General features: G+C 53.9%; 1 protein-coding gene across 20 annotated transcripts in view; it reads left to right on the top strand.

Moving 5' to 3' along the window:
- NCOR2 (nuclear receptor corepressor 2) overlaps positions 1-18,739 on the top strand; it is a 402,926-nt gene that overhangs the window by 279,744 nt on the left and 104,443 nt on the right. For 2 of the 20 annotated variants that reach the window (XM_030583506.1, XM_030583505.1), the window contains exon 1: positions 10,349-10,594. The exons of 17 other annotated variants lie outside the window; for them this stretch is intronic. In XM_030583506.1, coding sequence (XP_030439366.1) covers positions 10,412-10,594 — 183 coding nt within the window. In that variant the 5' untranslated portion in view covers positions 10,349-10,411. Of the gene's footprint in view, positions 1-10,348; positions 10,595-11,374; positions 11,402-18,739 lie in introns of those variants that run through there. One more of the 20 variants, XM_030583508.1, reaches the window with a different exon arrangement.

Genomic DNA, 18,739 nt, shown 5'->3' with positions numbered 1-18,739 from the left:
CCATAGTCGCCGCCTACCGTCGCTGATGTCGGATATGCGTTTTTCCGTATCTGGACGATTCGCTTATCCGAGGAGACTCTGAGACACAAACCACTCAGCCCGTGGACATCGCCGTGGTCTTATTCACAGGTCAAGGCCTGCGGTTTACTATAGAGCAATCCACTCTGGTTCCCACGCAGAGGTTGGGCTTCCTAGGGGCTATCCTGGTCTCCTACCTAGCCGGAGCCTGCTTATCACAACTGCGGTTTTAGGCGATAGCAACAATCATCTGAGGTCTGAAGGCTTTCCCAACGACCTCAGCTCGTTCTTGTCTCAGTCTCCTGGGTCCATGGTTGCCCACAAGTTTGTAACCAAACACGCCAAGCTCCGCCTCCGTCCTCTCCAAGTCCGGCCCACCTCGGCGTACCGCTTGGACGGGAGCCAATGGTCATGGTAGTTACCGTTCCCTCGAACGCCTTAGGCTCCCTAGAGTGGTGGCTAACTTCCTCCTTGGTGTGGACAGGGATGCGGTTTCATCCGCCCCAGCCCTCACTGCCCCTGACGGCGGATGCATCATCTCTCTGCTCGAGTGCTCATGGTCACCTCCGAGCTTAAGGCCTTTGGTCTTCTAGGGAGCTGGCATTCCTCATTAATGCTCCAAAAATGAGAGTAGTCCGCCTGGCATGCCAGGGGTTCCAGCGGCAGCTGCGAGGCCGTTGTATCTCGGTGTTTACAGCCAACACGATGGCCAGGTGCTTCATAAGTATTCAGGGGGGACATAGTCCTCCCCCCATTTTTTGTCAGGAGGCCATCCATTTCCGGGTCTTTTGCATGGCCCACTCGATGGAGCTGGCGACGTCCTTTCTCCCAGGCGTTCGGAACGTCTTACCTCTTCGACTCAGCAGGTCTTTCCTGTCTTACGAGTGATCACTCTGCCCCATGTGAGGCGTCCCGCTTTCCGGAAGTGGAGATGTTTCCTCACACAGACCTGTTCGCTCACTGCGAGAGCAGGAAATGCCAGGTGTTCTGCTCCTTCCAAGGTCTCTCCTCGGAATCGCTCTTGGACGCATTCCTGATGTCGTGGAAAGGCCAACTGCATTATGCCCTCCCACTGTTCCCACTGGTTCATTAGGTCCTGCTCAAACTCCGCAGGGGCAGAGCGCGCATCATCATGATCACTCCAGAGTGGTCCAGGCAGCACTGACATACCACGTTGCTCGGCCTGTCAGCCCAGACCTCATCACTCAGGGCAACGACAGGCTTCGTCACTCGGACCTGCAGCCTCTTCGCCTCACAGTGGCTGCTGCGTACCTGAGTCGGGGGGACAGGCAGCCTTCCACCTGGTCAACGTACCGGGCCAGGTGGAAGCGTTTCTTTTACAGCTGCAATACGCTCGATCTTGCTCCTGCTGAGGTCTCGATCCCCTCTATTTGGCCTGCCTCTGGCCTTCAGCGGCAGGACCTGGCGGTATCATCGCTGAGGATACTCTCGGCAGCCATCTCTACCTTCCAGCAGGCTGAGATGGACGTTCAGTGTTCTCACGCTCTATGGGTTCGAGGTCCCTCAAGGGCTTGGAGCGCTTGCACCCTCGGGTGCGCCGCCCAGCCCCGACCTGGGACCTCAACCTAGTCTTGGCCAGACGGGTCTCTGAGATCAGAGCTCTTGCGGGGGTTCCGCCGTACACTAGGTTCCACAAAGACAAGGTGCAGTTATGACCGCACCCGGCTTTCCTCCCTAAGGTGTTTTGGCCTTTCATGTTACCCACAGTTCAACGCAATGGGCATAACCGTTGCACTCCTTGGACATCTGTGGAGTGCTCGCATTATATTGACAGAATCATTTCCTCAGGTGCCCCAGCTCTGCCCGGTAGCTGGCCAGAGGGAGGGCTTGCTTGTTTTCCTCTCAGAGGATCTCCTCTTGGGTGATGGCGGACATCCCCACTTGTTATGATTTGGCTCATATTTCCCCAAGCCACATCACTGTGCATTCTACCGGGGCTCAGGCTTCATCTGCCGCCTTGCTGGCTCGTGTTTCTACCCACGAGATCTGTCGCGAAGCTCCATTGGTCCTCGGTCCATACATTTGCTTCGCAGTATGCCCTGGTTCAGCAGTCAAGAGAGGCTGTAGCCTCTGGCTCAGCAGTTTTATTCTGCCACATTTCACTCCGACCCCACCGCCTTTGTAAGGCTTGGGATTCACCTAACTGGAATGGATATGAGCAATCACTCGAAGAAGAAAAGACGGTTACTCACCTTTGTAACTGTTGTTCTTCGAGATGTGTTGCTCATATCCATTCCGCACCCGCCCTCCTTCCCCACTGTCGGAGTGGCCGGCAAGAAGGAACTGAGGAGCGGGTGGGCCGGCAGGAGTATATATGGAGCGCCATGGTGGCGCTACTCTAGGGGGCGACCTGCCGGCCCACTGAGTTGCTAGGGTAAAAGTTTTCCGACGAATGTGCACGCGCGGCGCGTACACCTAACTGGAATGGATATGAGCAACACATCTCGAAGAACAACAGTTACAAAGGTGAGTAACCGTCTTTTGTCAAAGTTACTCCTCATGGAGAGCAACATGCTTCTGCTCGAGGCAAAGGGCCAGATGGGGCCATTTTGTTTTTAAGCCAAAATCCCCACTGGGAATTTTTACTTGGAAACTGATGGCACAGGATGACTCAAAGCTTTTAAAAGCCACCACTTCTGATAGGAAATTGTATCTATTTCTGGGGGATCCACCACCTACGCATTTTCTTCAACTCAGAGTAGGCTCATCCTTATATTGAGGCACATTGCAAGGATTCCCCCCTCCTCTCTCGTCCCAGGGAAAACCTCATGCTTTGGCAAATAGATATCCCATTTTTATGGATAATCAGAATTCTTTTCTTTTCTTTTTTTTCCCCCAAATATAACACCCCAGGGAAAAATAATCTCACCATTTATAGGTGAAGATCCAGAAATCAGTTTAAAAGTAAAATCTGTTTTCTTCGCAAAGGTTCGAACTGGCCATGGAGACTGATCTACTCTGTGACCTCTGGAGATGGTTTCTGCAGGTCAGGATGGAGGTGTGCTCTGGGGCGGTGTGGGAGAAGCCTGCACTGTTGCTGACCTGTTCTCTTAGTGAGCTAAGGCTTGTAAATCTGGCATTTTTCAGCTGCAGTCTGACTTGAAACAAAGAATCATGCAGGAAGGAAGGATGGTTGGTGCTAAAGTTTGGGTGCTGGCTGGGGACCTGGGCACCAGGGTTCAATTTCCTGCTTTGCCACAGACTTCCTGTGGGGGGAGTCACTGTGCCTCCATGTCTGTGAAATGGGGATAATAGCACTTCCCCAGCTCACAGGGGTAAAGCTTGAAAGGGCCCCAGATATTCCAGTGATGGGGGGCGTCCCGTGGGTTCAGCAGGTAGGTGGTGGTAACTGAAATGTGGAGACATACTCTGCTGTTCAAGCAGGCTTTAGAAATGAGGCATGAGTGGGTATGAAGTGGACGGTGCATGCCACGAGGAATCTGCTTGAAGGAGAACATTCAAAATCCAATATTACTTTACATCAAGCCCTTACGGGAATCCTGAATGTGCTACTTGGCTTTTAGTGCATCCGCTCTGGTTTCCTGCCACTCTGGGCTCGTGCCTCCCCCAATGTCCTTCGAGCACGCTCATGGAAATGTCTTCATCCCCCTCCCTGCGCGCCTCTCCCTAACCCTCCTCCGTCTTGTTGTGCTACAGTTTCTCCTCCATTTCAATAACCCATCCGACGTTTTCCAAACACAATAAAAAGAATGCCCTAAACACATTCCCATTAACCCAGCCGCATTGTTTGGCAATTAAATAAGAAAGATATGGCCATATTTGGGAGAAAACTCAAGTCAGACTGTGCCACTGTGGAAGGGCTAGTATGTGTTCCGGGGGCGGGGGGAGGGGTGTCTATTTACTGCCTAGCAAGGAGCTGGCAGCGCAAAAGCAGCAGGAGGATGTTGAGGAGTCTCATGAGGGGTCTGGGGGACTGGTCGACACTGGGGACTTACATCAATGTGACTGCGTGTCTCAGGGCACCATGCTCCTGAAGGCAGACAGGGAAGCCTGGAGAACTCACAGTTCTTCATCCTTTGAAAGCCTTGATGCAAAGTGCTGTTGAATCAGATCATATCTGTTCTTGGACTGACTTCTGTTGGTGGAAGGTACAAGCTTTCGAGCGACACAGAGCTTGTCTTCAGGCCTGGGGAAGGGAGCCGTGTCTGAGCTCCGTACAAGTTGGGGCAGATTTTTAGGCAGAAGGGGTCAAGGTGGGAAGCGGTGGCTTGAAATGAATTGGGCAATTGGGGGTTAGATTGTTAAGCATAAAGGGTTTGAAGTGGGTAATTAAGGGTAACAGGCAGTGTGGTGTGTTACAGGTTGTTTTAATGAGCCATAAAACCAGTGTCCCTGTGAAGTCTCTGGCTTTTGGTTTCTGGCAGAGTTCTGAATTTAAGTTCCCAGGCTTGCTGTTTGAAGGTGTGCAGGCTTCCCCTGAGGACAAGTATCGAAAGAGCCCTTCTGCTTCACAATCTGTCCCAGCTTGTAGTTAGGTCAGACACCGCTTCCTTCCCCACACCTGAAGCAGAGCGCTGTGTCACTCGAAAGCTTGTACCTTCTGCCCATAGAAGTTGTCCAATAAAAGATATGACCTCACCCACCTAGTCTCTCTCGTATCCTGGGACTAACACAGCTACAGCAACGCTACCAACCCTGCTGAAGAACATCCAGCCAAGACAGTCGGGCACTTGGTGTGCCTTAATTACATATGTGGTGGAAAACCTCTTACAAGTGAAATGAAACACAGGGTCCGGCTTCCTCCAGGGCCTGGGGGTGCTCAACCCCCCTGCTCCGCCCCACACCCTACTCCCACCCAACCCCTTCCCCCAAGGCCACCCGACTCCACCTCTTCCTGTCCCTGCTCTGCCCCCACCTGACCCCTTTCCCCAACCCCCCACCTCTGCCCTGCATCTTCCTGCCCCCACTCCACCCTCACCCCACCTCTTCCTGCCCAGTTCCGCCCCCTCCCCCGAGCGCCCCATCTCTGCTTCTCCCTCTTCCTCCCAGCGCCTCCTGCATGCCACAGAACAGCTGACCCACAGCGGACGAGTGGCCTGGGAGGGAGGGGAGGAGTTGATCAGTGGGGCTGCCAGCACGGGGGAAGTGGAGGGAGCTGGCTCCAGTGGATGCTAAGCACACTCTAATTTTTTTTCTGTGGGAGCATCCACGGAATCAGCGCCTATAAAATGAAAAACTCTTTCTTTCCCTGTTCACGCGTGAGTTCAGGCTCCAGTATTTCTGCAGCAGTTGACATGTTCTTTAAGGGTGCAAACCTGTACCCACGCAAGTAGTCCTGTTGACTATAAAATCCAACAGGGAGTTCTGGATTTTAGCATTGTGGTTATCTTTCCTTTTGTAGGGGAGACACAGAACACCACGCTCCAGTCTTTGCTGGGTACCTAAAGGGGAAAGTTGTTTTCTTAGGTGTGTTGTTTTTGACAGATTTGGGATTGTAAACAGCTCTGGAACAAGGGAAATATTCCAGCATTTCATGTCACTGTTCGTCTGCTTTCCAAAGCAGGCCTTAATGGAAATCCTAGAGAGGGATTTTCTGCAAGAACATTGGTGGTTTGTTTGTACTAGGCATGCCTGCACTGTGGGTGAATACAGGACTTCTGCCCCCAGCGCTGTCAATCTGGCATCTTTCACTAGTGATCTGTTTACAGAATTCCTAGAGGGGAGTGGCACAGGCAGCTTCTGAGGCTGCAGGCAGAAGACACATCAGAAGACAGTTAGTGGGTGAGAAGGCAAACCACAGAAGAGGAGAAAAATCCATATCCTGACTGGGTCAGTGAGTGTGGGCTGCCCTCCATCCCCATGTACAAATATGGTAATCCCTATCCTGCTTCCAGTCTCTTGGGACTTCACAGGCAATCGATTCACTTTAAACAAAATCAGCAGCAAGAGAAACCAACCCTCTTATGGAAAAGCCTGGGAGAACTTAAGAGGGATCAAATTGACAAGGTTCTGTAGAAATCACTCTAAACCTTACAGACTCTACTGTTATTTTTTGTATTGTGGTAACACCAAGGGACCCTGGTCAGAGACCAGGGCTCCAGTGTGCTAGGTACTGTACAAAGACGTAGAAAAAGACAGGCTCAGTCCGGCAGAGCTTGTAATGCAATTATAAGACGAGTCCACAGGTGGATACAAAGGGGGCACAAGGTAACTGTGAGACAAAACTGATCCACGGAGAATCATCTCCTTTCTGAAGAGTTTGTTGGGGATTTTTTAACCATCCTGTAGCAAGATCTTCTATCAAATTCTGTAGGACAGTTCAAAGTACCTATAGGAAAGTCGTTACACTCTATTGACTGCTATGGGCCTTTTCCATGTCTTGTGACAATTAGCTGCCATATAAAAATGTAGTTCTCTACAGTTCCATTGCATACTAGCAAAGGATCACGTTCCATGGCTTATTCTTATTTGCTAGGACTTCTCAGCAGAATTAGGCCAGTCCTTGACCATGCATATTTTTATGCACTTGTTTTCCTTATGGAATCTACAATCCAGCTCTTTGATGTCATTCTGTTTCCACGGTTGCTCTCTCTGATGGAGGCTCAGGACAGCAGTTATCAAAGCCAAGCACCCAACAGCTATTCCTCATTCTCTGCATGTTGGGTCGGTGATAGCATGCTTTGATTTGAGGTTTTTCCCATGAGCGGAGGGTGCCAAGTATGGTAAAGAGATGCGAGGCTCTGCAGCCTGTGGGGATTGGGGCATTCCAGACAATTACAGCGAAGACTTTGGGGCATGGGTGGTGGTCATGTGATACATATATACTCTTAAAAACAATACTAAGCCCCAGCCATCCACCCTGTGCTCTATCCATCCTGTCTGCGGAGGCTGCCTGTGGGTTGTGGTCTGACTGATGCTGTTTGCAGCGGCTGCCTGGCATCAAGCCGCTGTCATAAGTGTCTCTGCCCCATCTCTGCTGTAATGTCAACCAGCACAATCCAAGGATGCTTTAGGGGAGACGTCGTGGGGTGCTGGCAGTTTGCTAGTGGTTAGAAGAGGGGCCTGACAGAGGTTCTTGCATCTGCGGTGGTAGGTTCATCTTCTCCTTTCCATGCACACAAGTTACTCCTGCTCATGTTAACTGCAAGAGACAGTATGTGGTTGTCCCATTAAAGGTACAAGATGCACATGCTGTTTGCCTATGGAGCAGGTTGTGCCAAGCCACTGACTGGAGAGTGAACGATGCCTTGTCTGTGGCAGATCCAGGTGGGGACAGGAAGGAGATGCACGGCTGAGTAGCAGAGTGAGTGAGCACAAGGAGCGACAGGACTTGCTGCACCATTTCGAAGGTGCAGCCAGGGCTCTCCTGGCAGCACTCATGGGTGCAGGGGGAGAGGGCAGACACCATAACCCTACAGTCACTCCTACGAGGCAGCACCAGCTGGCAGCTCCAGTGCCTTCAGCCATGTTATGGGCCTGATGCTGCAAAGGGACCAGCCAGGGCAAAGGACCCACTGAAGTCAGTAGCAGTCGTCTCGGGTTGGAGTCTATGGCTGCCTCCTGTGTGGGTTCCGTGGGGGGTTGGGATTCTCTGTACCCAAGCAGGACCATACATAATGTGGCCCATAGAGTGGGTTCCTTAGTAAGGCTGGTGCTGTCCCCCCACACAGGCAGCTCAAGCTCATGCAGAAAAGACAACCACAGGCCTCCTGGTGCTTCCGTGCCCAGGTCCCTTTAACCCTTTGCCTTAAGCTTGTCTCTGAACTCTTTTTAAATTTATGTCACTCTGGTCACATGCGATGGCCCCAGAGCAAGCCTGTTGGCCAGCCAAATGCAAATGGGAAACAAAATCGGAGCCATTCTTCTGAAGTCTCCCAAAGGAAAATCCAGTCTCCAGTGCTGTGAGGGGGGAGAAAACACTCCCCAGACAGAGCTGTAAAAAGCAGGGGAGAAAAGTGCACTGGGTTGTCAGAGGGTTTGTCTGAGCTTTGGGATGCTTTCAGAAGTCGCTCTCAGAACAGAGTTGGTTGGAAGGTGATATTGTCTCAGGGAGGAAGGAGGTTTCACTAGTGTCCGAGCAGCGTTGTGGAGAGCACAGACATTTAACCCAAGGCAATGTTTGTAAAAGCCATGCTCTATTAATACTAGAAACATATCCTAGAACTGTGCTGCTTGAGGTGTCGAGGGATGAGTCGGAGAGGTGATGAAATGAGCTCACATGGCTCACGGCTTCTCTTCAGGGCGAGAGCTGTTGTGAGGAGGTGCAATATCTTGTTCTTTGCCAAATTGTGGGCGGGGGGTCATGCCTGGTCTCCCCAGGATGCATTCAAGCTCCAGACCCTCAGATCCATTGAGTGTTATCTGGGACGCAGAGAGGTGCAGGGGTTTAGCTTAATTGTGCTGTCTCACGCCCTGCAGGCTTGGTCTGTGCCACGGCGAGGTCAGGACAGCAACTGAGATGGGGTGGCAAGTCTTCCTTGGAGAGCCACAGGAGGAGGAGAACGGGGACTGATCCAAGGAACTGCTGGAGCTATGGGTGGGGATTAGAGCTGGGCGGTGCTGATGTGGGGGGATGCTTGAGGAACAAAAGAAAGTTAAAGTTTCTTACAGGTATTTGAGAGTTCTCTTCCCCCACCGTGTTTTTCCAACCAGCTGTGCCCAGAACGGATGGAAGTGGGGGAGCTGTGTGTTCTGAGCAGTGCTGGGAGTCAGTCTAGTGATTCGTGTGCAAACTCACTGGTACTGTATATTGAGAGTTAAGAGACGGTGGAAGTCGCACAGTGAAACTAAGGGGGAAGCATCTCTGAGGGTAAGCGCTTAGCCTGCTCGTGGCATTGGGGGGCACACACGCGCATGTGTGCGCGCAGGCACATTCATTTTGCCTCTTAACTGATTGTGAAACACCTTCCTCATTCCACACCCAAATGTACCTTTTATCTCTCGCTAACCTGCTAGGACCTCATGCTGCAAAGTCCTGTCCTCGGAAACGCTGACCTGTGCGTCAGCAAAGCAAACCCTGGAATCGAGGGTTCTTTGGGGCAGGCGCAGCCTTCTTCGGGGGGTCATATTGCCGCAAGTACATTGTTCGTGGCTCGTGCAAATGAATCCTCCTTTGTTTTTTGTGGGGAACATCTCGCTTTAGGTCTGCCACAGCCGCCTGGGAGCCTGAATAGCCTTGCGGTAGGTGCACGGAGGGTCTTGCAGGACACCTGCAGCTCTGAAGCTGGGGTGCTGTGATGTACCAGCAGTGCTAGTGGCCATGTGAAAGGTTTCCTGGAGAAGAATTTGGCCCTGTGAGCAGATGAGTGAACCCTGCTGCAAGCCTGACCAGCAAAAATCAGTGGGGATTAAAAAAACCCAACTCTGTGTGGCCCACTCTACAAGGGAGGCTATGTCGAGGGGGGGCGTATCTCAGAACAGTGAGGCCTTATAAATGGTCGTTAATTCACACCTGGGCCCCCCTGCGATTGTCTAACCACAATGGGGGGAAGGGATCAGAGGTTTCACCCTTTTTCCCTCGAGTTCCAGCGCTGTAGAGTGTGCAGCTTTAGGTACTCTGCAGCGTGACATAGTTGTGGAGGGAGAGAGGTGTGCATTGGGGAGAGCAGCAGGGCTTGAGGTGGGAGCATTGGCGAGACAGGGTGAAACTTGCAGAGGCTGGCATGGTAGAGAAGGCTCTTGTGCTCCTGGAGAGGGGATCTCGAGGGGAAGGATGGGCAGGGGGCGTCCTAGGTAAACCAACAGAGGCACCGAGGAGAGCATTCCAGGCAGCGGGAGCTGCAGAGGAGAAGGCTCTCACGTGACAGAGCTTGACTGAAGGAACAGCCTCTCTGTGACAGGGACCATCTTCTTGTTCTGTGTTTGTACAGCCCCTAGCACAGCTGGGGCCCTAGGTGCCTCGATAATTCAAACGATGAAGACTGAGTCAGTGGACAGGGTCGGGAGCGGAGCCGTGCACTGTTCTTTGCTGGGGGTTTTAATGACTCCATTGAGCTGGGTTAGGGGGCTGAGTGGGGTTGTTGGAGAATCGAGCATCTCCTGGACGCAAGGTGCAGTAGGCCACGCTTCCAGGGTTACATACACAATCCCCTCTAGCCTGTGAGGTTCCTGTCCATGGCAAAGGAATTGTCTTGATCCTCTTGACACAGTGCCATGGCCTCGAGTATCTTGGCCCCGCCGGGCGGAGGGGAGGGAAGGGGAAGGCAGGAACTGGAACTCTCCGGAGGCTCGAAAGCTTGGAAAATAAATAGCAACAGGCTGTAAGTTAACCCTGGCATCCCCCGAGATTAATCACGCTGGCTGCAGCCAGCCCTGAGCCCCGGTGACGAGCGCTGTGGTTTATAGATCATGATTCATCGGCCCGACTTAGCGCGACCACGTTATTCCAGCCGATTGCAAAATCGTAAGAGGAATGTTGTGGTTAGTTTACGGCTTAACTATGCAAATCGTCAGGAAGCCTCCCGAGCCGGAGAATGTAGACGCACCCCGCCCAGCTGGCAGGGCTGTGAGGGGGAGCGAGAAGCGCCGGGAGCTGGCCATGGGGCTGTACGGGAGCAGCAGCTCGCACGAGGCAGGGTCCGGGATGGAGCTGGAAGTAAGTGCTTCAGGGAGCCGGTGGGGAGAGGTTGCCATCCTTCCAAGCAGGGGCTGCTGCCTGCGAGCTGGGCCTGGCTCTCGCATGGTGCCTGTGAATCTGGCTGGAGCTTTCCGAGGGCAGGGAAACCTCCCTGACTGGACCGACGGAAAGGACTTCGCTGAGGTGCCGAGCTCCCCAAGGGGGACGCTCACCCCTTGAGGGGACTGAAGTCCCTCCTTGTTCTCTGGGGCCAGGGTGGGGGGGAAAGCTGAACGCACAAAGCCTGCTCCCCACCCCTCCTCCTGCGGTCTCCCGCCAGATCCCAGCAGCTGCTGGCTCTGGGAGGAAGTAAACAGAGGAGTGGGAGGAGCTGCACCTTTCCCTCCCCATGGCTGGCTGGGAGCATGTATGGCAGCGAGGGGTGCAGTGAGGAGCCCCTCACTGCTCGGGGAAAAGCGAGTGCTGCCTGGGAGCTGGGACTTCGAGAGGAGGGAAAGAGAGGGGCTGGCAAGCAGCGAAAGCTCCACAGGGGCCAGAGCTAGCAGCCCACAAAATCCTCATGACATTAGAGCCCAAAGGAGTTGGCAGGGCCGATTCCCGCCTGGCTGCTGGGGGCGGGGTGTAATTTGGGTGTGTTTTATTGTAAAGATAAGAGAGCTGCTGGGGGGGCACGGGGGAGCTTTGGCTGGCGATGCCAGTGGGTGGGTGTGAGCTGTCCCTGCCTGGAAGGAGAGTTAACCGGAGGTGCACACAGCTTCTAGGAAAGGCTGCCAGCTCCGTGCTTGTCTAGAGCTAATCAGAGTCCTCTGGGAAATGAGGACAAAGGTGAGCAGCTGTTTATAGTTACTGTGCAGCCCAGGCGGCAGCGCAGGGCGGGAAGGGCTCCGGGGAATGTCAGCCCGCACCCCGGGGCTTGGAGAGCCGTGCTCCTCTTGCATGCAAAGCTGATTTCAATAAACAGGAGGGATTGAAGGGAATGATAAGCGCCAGTGTCGATGCTAGAGAAGGATGGGTCCAGGGGTTAGAGGACTAGCCTCGGTCCCGAGAGACCTGCAAGTCCCTGCTCTGCCACAAACTTCCCGTGGGACCATGGGCACATCACGTAGCCTCCCTGTGCTTCATGGCCCTTCTCTGTAATGGGACAAGAGCCCTGCTGTGCCACTCGGGGGTGTTTTGAAGATACGTATGTCACACTGGGAGGGGCTCAGTTATACAGAAATGTACCCTGGATAGATGGATGCTTGAGCTGCCAGGAGTTAATTTTGCTCCTGCCCACCTTTGGAAACACACTGCCCATCGGGATCGTCCACCCTACGATGAGAGAGGCCGCACGCTAACCCCTAGCACCACTTGCCGCTTCCCCCCAGAGGGCACTGGGATTAGATAAAGCAGATGGGCTGGATATCGGGGAAACATTTCCTGGCGAAGAGACTGTGGAACACTGTCCCTGAAAACTGGATGTCACCCAGTGCTAGAAAATATACTTCTAGGACTAGTTGTGCCTTGGGCTAGGAGCTGTGACTCGCTGACTCCAGGTGTTTTCCTGCTGAGAGCTCTTCGGCCCATCCTTCCTTTTGTAGTTTTGCCATGGAGAGCGCCAACAGCACAGATCTCTTTATTTTCCTCTCCAAGTCTTTTTTGTTTGCTTTGCTTTTGTTTTACATTGTGGTTTTCGATTTGGCTTCTGGATAAGGATTGTCTTTTCTGCATTTGTGCAGTGCCTAGAACCCTGGGACCCGGGTTCCACGGTGCTACTGGGAGGTGTCCACGTTCTTGGAGTGCTCCAAGTACTTATCTGGCACTTCCTGTTTGCATCTGCACTATGCTGCAGTGCATGGGCTCAACCTCTCCAGGTTCCTCGGTGCTCTGTTCCAGCCAGGGCTTGCTGGGTTTCAGCAGGATGCTTACTGCTTTGGTGGGAAACGTGGCATCTGTCAGTATGGCCGTACCCCAAGGTTCCTTCGCAGGCTAGTCAGTGGGTATCTCGCTGCACTCTGGGACTCTGCTGACGGATCCTGACATTCCTTTTGCTGCAGCGGATTCACAGCATGGGGAATAAATAACTTCAAATCATGCATTCCTAGCAGATCTCTTATTGAAGAGACATTTAGCCAGCAGGCCTCCTGGCTGGGGGAAGTATTACAAGCTAAATCAGTAGCATTTTTCCTCAGTGGCCTTGTGCGAAAGATGTTGACGTTGATGTTGTTTTATAGTTGAGATGGGGCATCATCGTAATAACCACAGTAAGATGTATTGGTTCTTGTGGTCATCTGTCCACCTATGCTGTTCTGATCCATCTTAGGGCAATCCTGCCATTTGGGTAGCCCAGACACTAGGGGGCGCCATTGGCTATTTTATTTAAGTTTTTAGTGGGGCGAAGCACACATTTTCCTGTGAGATGATGCTAGGTTAATGCTGTGGCTGACGTTGCATCAGACTTGCTTAAAAGTTTTCGGTGGGGCAAACTTTTAAAAAAAAAAAAAGTTCCAGTTTTCATCGGGAGGGAAGGAGACCTGGACACAGCCTTTTTTCAGTGTACGTACCCCACAAACCCGCTGCCAGAGTGGAATTTTGTGTGTGCTTGTTTAAGCTCCAGCAGGTTGGGTTTCTCTGTTCTGTTGAAGGATCAAATTACTCAAATGCACGTCCTATTTCACAGCGATGCAAAGGACATGGACTCACTTTGGGCTGCATCCGCATGCGCGTGCATTTCGGTGGGTGTGTTTCGTTGCCGTTTTGCTCCCGTCCCACCGTGTGGTTTTGCTCGTTGGCGCTCAGCGATCATATCGTCTGCGCTATCCCAATCTGATACTATGTGGAAGAGCTGCAATTGCCATACAGAATTACAGCACTCTGGTTGCAATAAGTGCAAACACAAGATAAGAGGATAACAAGCTTTCCCTCAGGAACGCAGCTTTGTGATGCCGTGGACAGGAACTCCGTGTGTGGCTATTGTCAAGGCCGAAGGAGCTGATCTATCCAAGGTACCTCCATGGCCACTGTCTCTGGGCACCTCACCACACCCCCTGTGATGCTGCAAAGTGCTATTATACCCATTTTTCTATATGAAGAACTGAGACCCAGAGCAGCTAAGTGAGTTGCCCAGGCTCTCACAGGAAGCCTGTAGCAATGCAGGGATTTGAACTCAGATCTCCTAGGCTAGTGCTCTAGCCACTAGACCATCCTTCCTGTCTTGTTCCCACCTAGTATGTGTCAGTTCAGAGGGGAAGGATGGTAATGTCACATCCATCTCGACTCTGCCTGCTGGCTCCCTTCTTGTGAGCAGGCTAGGGGATGGAGTTGGCCTGTAAATTTCATCCCACTTTGCTTGCATGCTGCGGGGGATGTCTACACTACAGCAGCTATTGCGATACAGTTGTGGGTCTGCAGCTGTGCCACTGTTGCGTTGGTGCTTCCTACATCGATGAAAGGGTTCAGCTCAGCTGGGTAATCGACCTCTCGGAGATGCGCTCGCCAGGATGACGAATGAATGTTTTCGTTGACCTAGCTGTCTCTGTGGTGGGAGTTAGGGCAACCTACCTGCATCGCTGTAGCTGTGAAATTTCTCACAGCCCTGTCCTCTGTAGCTAGGTCAGCCTAAGTTCTAAGTGTAGACCAGGCCTGAGCAGAGGGGAACCAGTGGTGGGGTGGGGGAGCTGCAGCAGGGCATGGACGCTGTAGCTCTCCGCACACTGGCTGGCAGGGTTATCAGTGAGGCCTTGAGCTGAGAAGCTGGAGTCTTTGCAGGAACGGGAGCCAATTTGCTGCTGTTGTGGTCACGGACGTGTTCAGGGCATGAACCCGTCTGGCAGGGTGGGGCTGTTAGCCTGCGCAGTGACCCATCTTCTGGATCACTCATTAATCGTTGACCTCAGTGTGGAAGATGGGCACTTGGATGTAGTGGCAGCTAGTGCGCCTTCTGCTCTGCATCCTGGATTCCATCTGCTGCACAGAAGCCTGTTTCCCAACGCCCACAAACATGGGAAGGAATCCATCGGTCTGAAGGTTAATTAAGGTTGTGTGACCAGGGCAGAGAGGCCTTCTCCTGGCTGTGTTAGAGAATTCCTGCCTGCACCATCCCAGGCAGTGAGGAGTGTCCATGGGCCCTTCTGGAGGGAGGAGTGGACAGGTGATTTCTCAGTACAAGGGGCCGTGGGCTGCCAAAAGCTGCTGTGACTCTGGGTGGAGAGTGAAGCGCTGCTGGGTAGCCCTACAGGGAAGCCCCTTCGTGTATCATCAGGGCAGGGGAAGGAAGTTGGTGAGGAGATGCTGAGGCAGCCAGAGCCGGCTAGCAGTGCCGATCTGTTACTGACCCAGCTCCGGGAGCACGCCTAGCTGTGGTGGGCTGGTGTTAAAAACACAAGGCCCCTCTTTTCATTGGCCTTCCCATGATAGCTCCCCAAACAAGCACACACACACACACACACACACCCCCGCCTGGCGGCCGAGCAGCAAAGGGGGAGCGCACGGCTTCATCTAGTTCACTGCATGCTCCCAGGATCCTGGCAGCACTCGGACACTGTGGCACGGGTTCGGTGGGATAGCGCAGAGGCAGGCCCTCCAGGGGAGCACTGGGAAGTCATGGCAGGGAGGTAAAATTGGTGGCTGCCTGAACCCCTTCCACCCCAAGTGGGTGTGAAGCTGCAAGGGACACCTCGCCCCGGCTTTTTACATGCTTGCTGGCACATTGGCATCTGCATTTCCTGGGCTGTCATCACGTGTAATTCAGCCCGTTGCGAGGGAGAGAGAGGGAGGCAGGTCTGTGCCCCATTTGCTGGACGTCAGGAAAGTGCAGTAAAAAGGGTTGAAAAAAGCCTAAGTTTTTTTCCTAAAACCGGTTGTGCCTCATTGCTGAAATGGTTAATAGGAAGGGAATGTGCTTGTTCTGACCACATGAGAAGCCCTAGCCCACCCCACCCAGACACCTCTCCTCAGGACACCATCAGGTCCTTCAAAGCTCGAGGAGTCTTGCTAATCTTGTGGCTCTTTGTCCGAGCCGAACCCAAGCTCCAGAGTTCACTGGCAAACCGCGTCAGTGACTCAGAAAGGGTCACGGAGTTCAGGGCAGCATTTAATGCAACCCAGGGATGTCGTTGTGTTGTGCGCTCCTTCCCTGTCAGCCTGGTCTTTGCCATGTGCTGTGTTCAGGATGATCCTCGTGCAGCTCTGCTCCCTTCCTTAACCACCTGCCCGAGGGTAGTGGGGAAATCTGGCTTCCCTGCCGCAGTACCAGGAGAGGGGCTAGGCATGTGTAATATTTGACACTGCTTGTGTCGAGGGGGTGGGACCAGAGCAGTGAGGGAGGAGGAGCTGAGTTAGAGGGAGGGTTGCAGTCTGAGCTGAGCCTTCTGGTGGGTGTAAACCAGACCCATCACATTCTGGAGACATGGGTCCATGGAGGTTGGGAGATTCCTTTTAGCCATGAGAACGCTTCCTGCAAACCCAAGAGGCCATCAAAGGAGCAGGAGGAAGAACAGTAGCTGCTGTGTTTGCATTTCAATTTTATTTCAGGATTTGTGTTTAAACCAAGCTCTTTTGAAAAGCAGGGCCGCGGGGGCGGCAAGAGGTGCAATTTGCCCCAGTCCTGGACCCTGCAGGGGCCCGCACGAGAGTTTTTTCGGGGCCCCTGGAGCGGGGTCCTTCGCTCGCTCCAGGGGCCCTGGAAAACTTTTGCGGGGCCCAAACCCCCGGAGCGTCTTCAACACCAGAGCGGAAGGACACCCCGCCACTGAATTACCGCCAAAGCAGGACCTGCCGCTGAAGTGCTAGGTCCTAGGTGGTAATTCGGTGGCGGGGGGTCCCCGCTGCAAGTCTTCGGGGCACTTCGGTGACGAGTCCCGGAGCGGAAGGACCCCCCACCACCGAAGCGGGGGCTCCCTGCCACCGAAGACCCCAGGCCCCCTGAATCCTCTGGGCAGCCCTGTTGAAAAGCCAAATAAAGTGGTGCAGTTGCCACCTCCTGAGAGGTCCTCCATGCCTTCAGGTGCGTTGCCTCCATGGCCACAAGTGGGGCTCTCGCAGACGCGTGTGGCTACCCAGTAGCAGTTACTCAGCAAGTAGCTTGTGTTTGCTGCCAGCAACAAAACTGCCTCTTGGTGTTCCTGAGGACAGCACGCAGAGAGTGCTTTGCACTCGTGAGCAGCGGGTTCCACTTCTGCAGCAGCCTCCTTGAAATGAATGCAACAGATTATTAGCAGTAGTTATTATTAATGAATGACACTAAGTTTAAACCCATACAGGCTGCTCTCGCTAACCCGCAATGAGGTCTGAAAGATCCCGCCCCCAATTTCCTGCCATCTAACTCCCTCCCCTGCTGCTTCCTGTCCATGCAGATGCATTGGCAGCAGTTCCTCTAGTGTGATCTTTTGGATGAATGAGTACGTGCATTGGGGATTTAGCTAGACAAGGGCATTTTTCTGGCTTTATCCTGCAGGCATAGAAGCACTTGCTTGTAGGGCCTCGTTATTTACGCTTGCATTGATGTCCAAGTCTAAATCTCCTGTATTGATTTGATGGTGCGGCATTTAAATACCTGAACTGCTTCTCTGAACTTGCCTGATTCATCTAGCAGCTGTGTAAATTGGGTCAAGAGAACGTCTTTTGCTTTTCAGGGGGCTCCCTCGCCCCAGAGGGAGGAGCACCGTATCCGTCCCCAGATCTTGATATAAACCCTTTAGATCTTGCCCCTCTGCAGTGAGTACCACAGAATATATGGAGATATACCTATCTCCTAGAACTGGAAGGGACCTCGAAAGGTCATCAAGTCCATGCAGAATTCATTGCAAGTTCAGAAGCGGTTGATACTTAGAGACATTTTACTTTACCAGTCCTGAGAACCCATGCTTCCAGCTAATCTGGCTTTACCAGCCCCAGAAGTCTCCTGAGACAGCATGTTGGAGGCCCTGTGGCAGACTACAGAGCTTCTAGCGGATCAGAGGAAGGTTTGAAAAGCAATTGGGTATTCTCTGAACTGCGGTTCCAACCCTTTCGAAGTTCTCTCGTCACTATGTCTGATTCTTCGCTGCTTCACGCCTCATGTCGTCATATTCACTAGTGCCCCACGGGCGTGACAGGCTGACGTTCTGATCTGGCTGAGCTTCACACAGGGCTAGCTCTAGGCCCAACCCTCCAAGCATGTGCTTGGGGCGCCACTTTCCAAGGGGCAGCACTCTGCCTCCCCTTTTTTTATTTTTATTTTTTATTTTTTTGCTTGGGGCATCATTGCCGGGAGCCAGCCCTGGCGCAGCCACTCGCCCGAGCCAGGATCCGCACCCACTGCCCAGCCTGGCAGCGCCCTGCACAGCCCACTCGGAAACGCAGCGCCACCGGGAGTGGCAGCGGTAGCAGGACCCCTCCTCCCTCTGTCCCCGGCTCCTCACACATTCCGGGAGCCCCTCACCACCACTCAGCCCGGGCTTGGCTCCCCCTCCGTCCCCGGCTCCTCACACACTCCGGGAGCCCCTCACCACCACTCAGCCCGGGCTTGGCTCCCCCTCTGTCCCCGGCTCCTCACACATTCCGGGGGCCCCTCTCACCACCACTGCAGCCCGGGCTTGGCTCCCCCTCCGTCCCCGGCTCCTCACACATTCCGGGAGCCCCTCACCACCACTCAGCCCGGGCTTGGCTCCCCCTCCGTCCCCGGCTCCTCACACATTCCGGGGGCCCCTCTCACCACCACTGCAGCCCGGGCTTGGCTCCCCCTCCGTCCACAGCTCCTCACACATTCCGGGAGCCCCTCACCACCACTCAGCCCGGGCTTGGCTCCCCCTCCGTCCCCGGCTCCTCACACATTCCGGGAGCCCCTCTCACCACCACTCAGCCCGGGCTTGGCTCCCCCTCCGTCCCCGGCTCCTCACACATTCCGGGAGCCCCTCATCACCACTCAGCCCGGGCTTGGCTCCCCCTCCATCCCCAGCTCCTCACACATTCCGGGAGCCCCTCTCATCACCACTCAGCCCGGGCTTGGCTCCCCCTCCGTCCACGGCTCCTCACACATTCCGGGAGCCCCTCACCACCACTCAGCCCGGGCTTGGCTCCCCTTCTGTCCCTGGCTCCTCACACATTCCGGGAGCCCCTCTCACCACCACTCAGCCCGGGCTTGGCTCCCCCTCTGTCCACGGCTCCTCACACATTCCGGGAGCCCCTCACCACCACTCAGCCCGG

Source organism: Gopherus evgoodei, chromosome 13 (genome assembly GCF_007399415.2).
Source record: "Gopherus evgoodei ecotype Sinaloan lineage chromosome 13, rGopEvg1_v1.p, whole genome shotgun sequence".
Classification (NCBI taxonomy): Eukaryota; Metazoa; Chordata; order Testudines; family Testudinidae; genus Gopherus; species Gopherus evgoodei.
The sequence above is the reverse complement of the archived record's forward strand: the minus strand, read 5'-3'. Positions and strand labels throughout refer to the sequence as shown.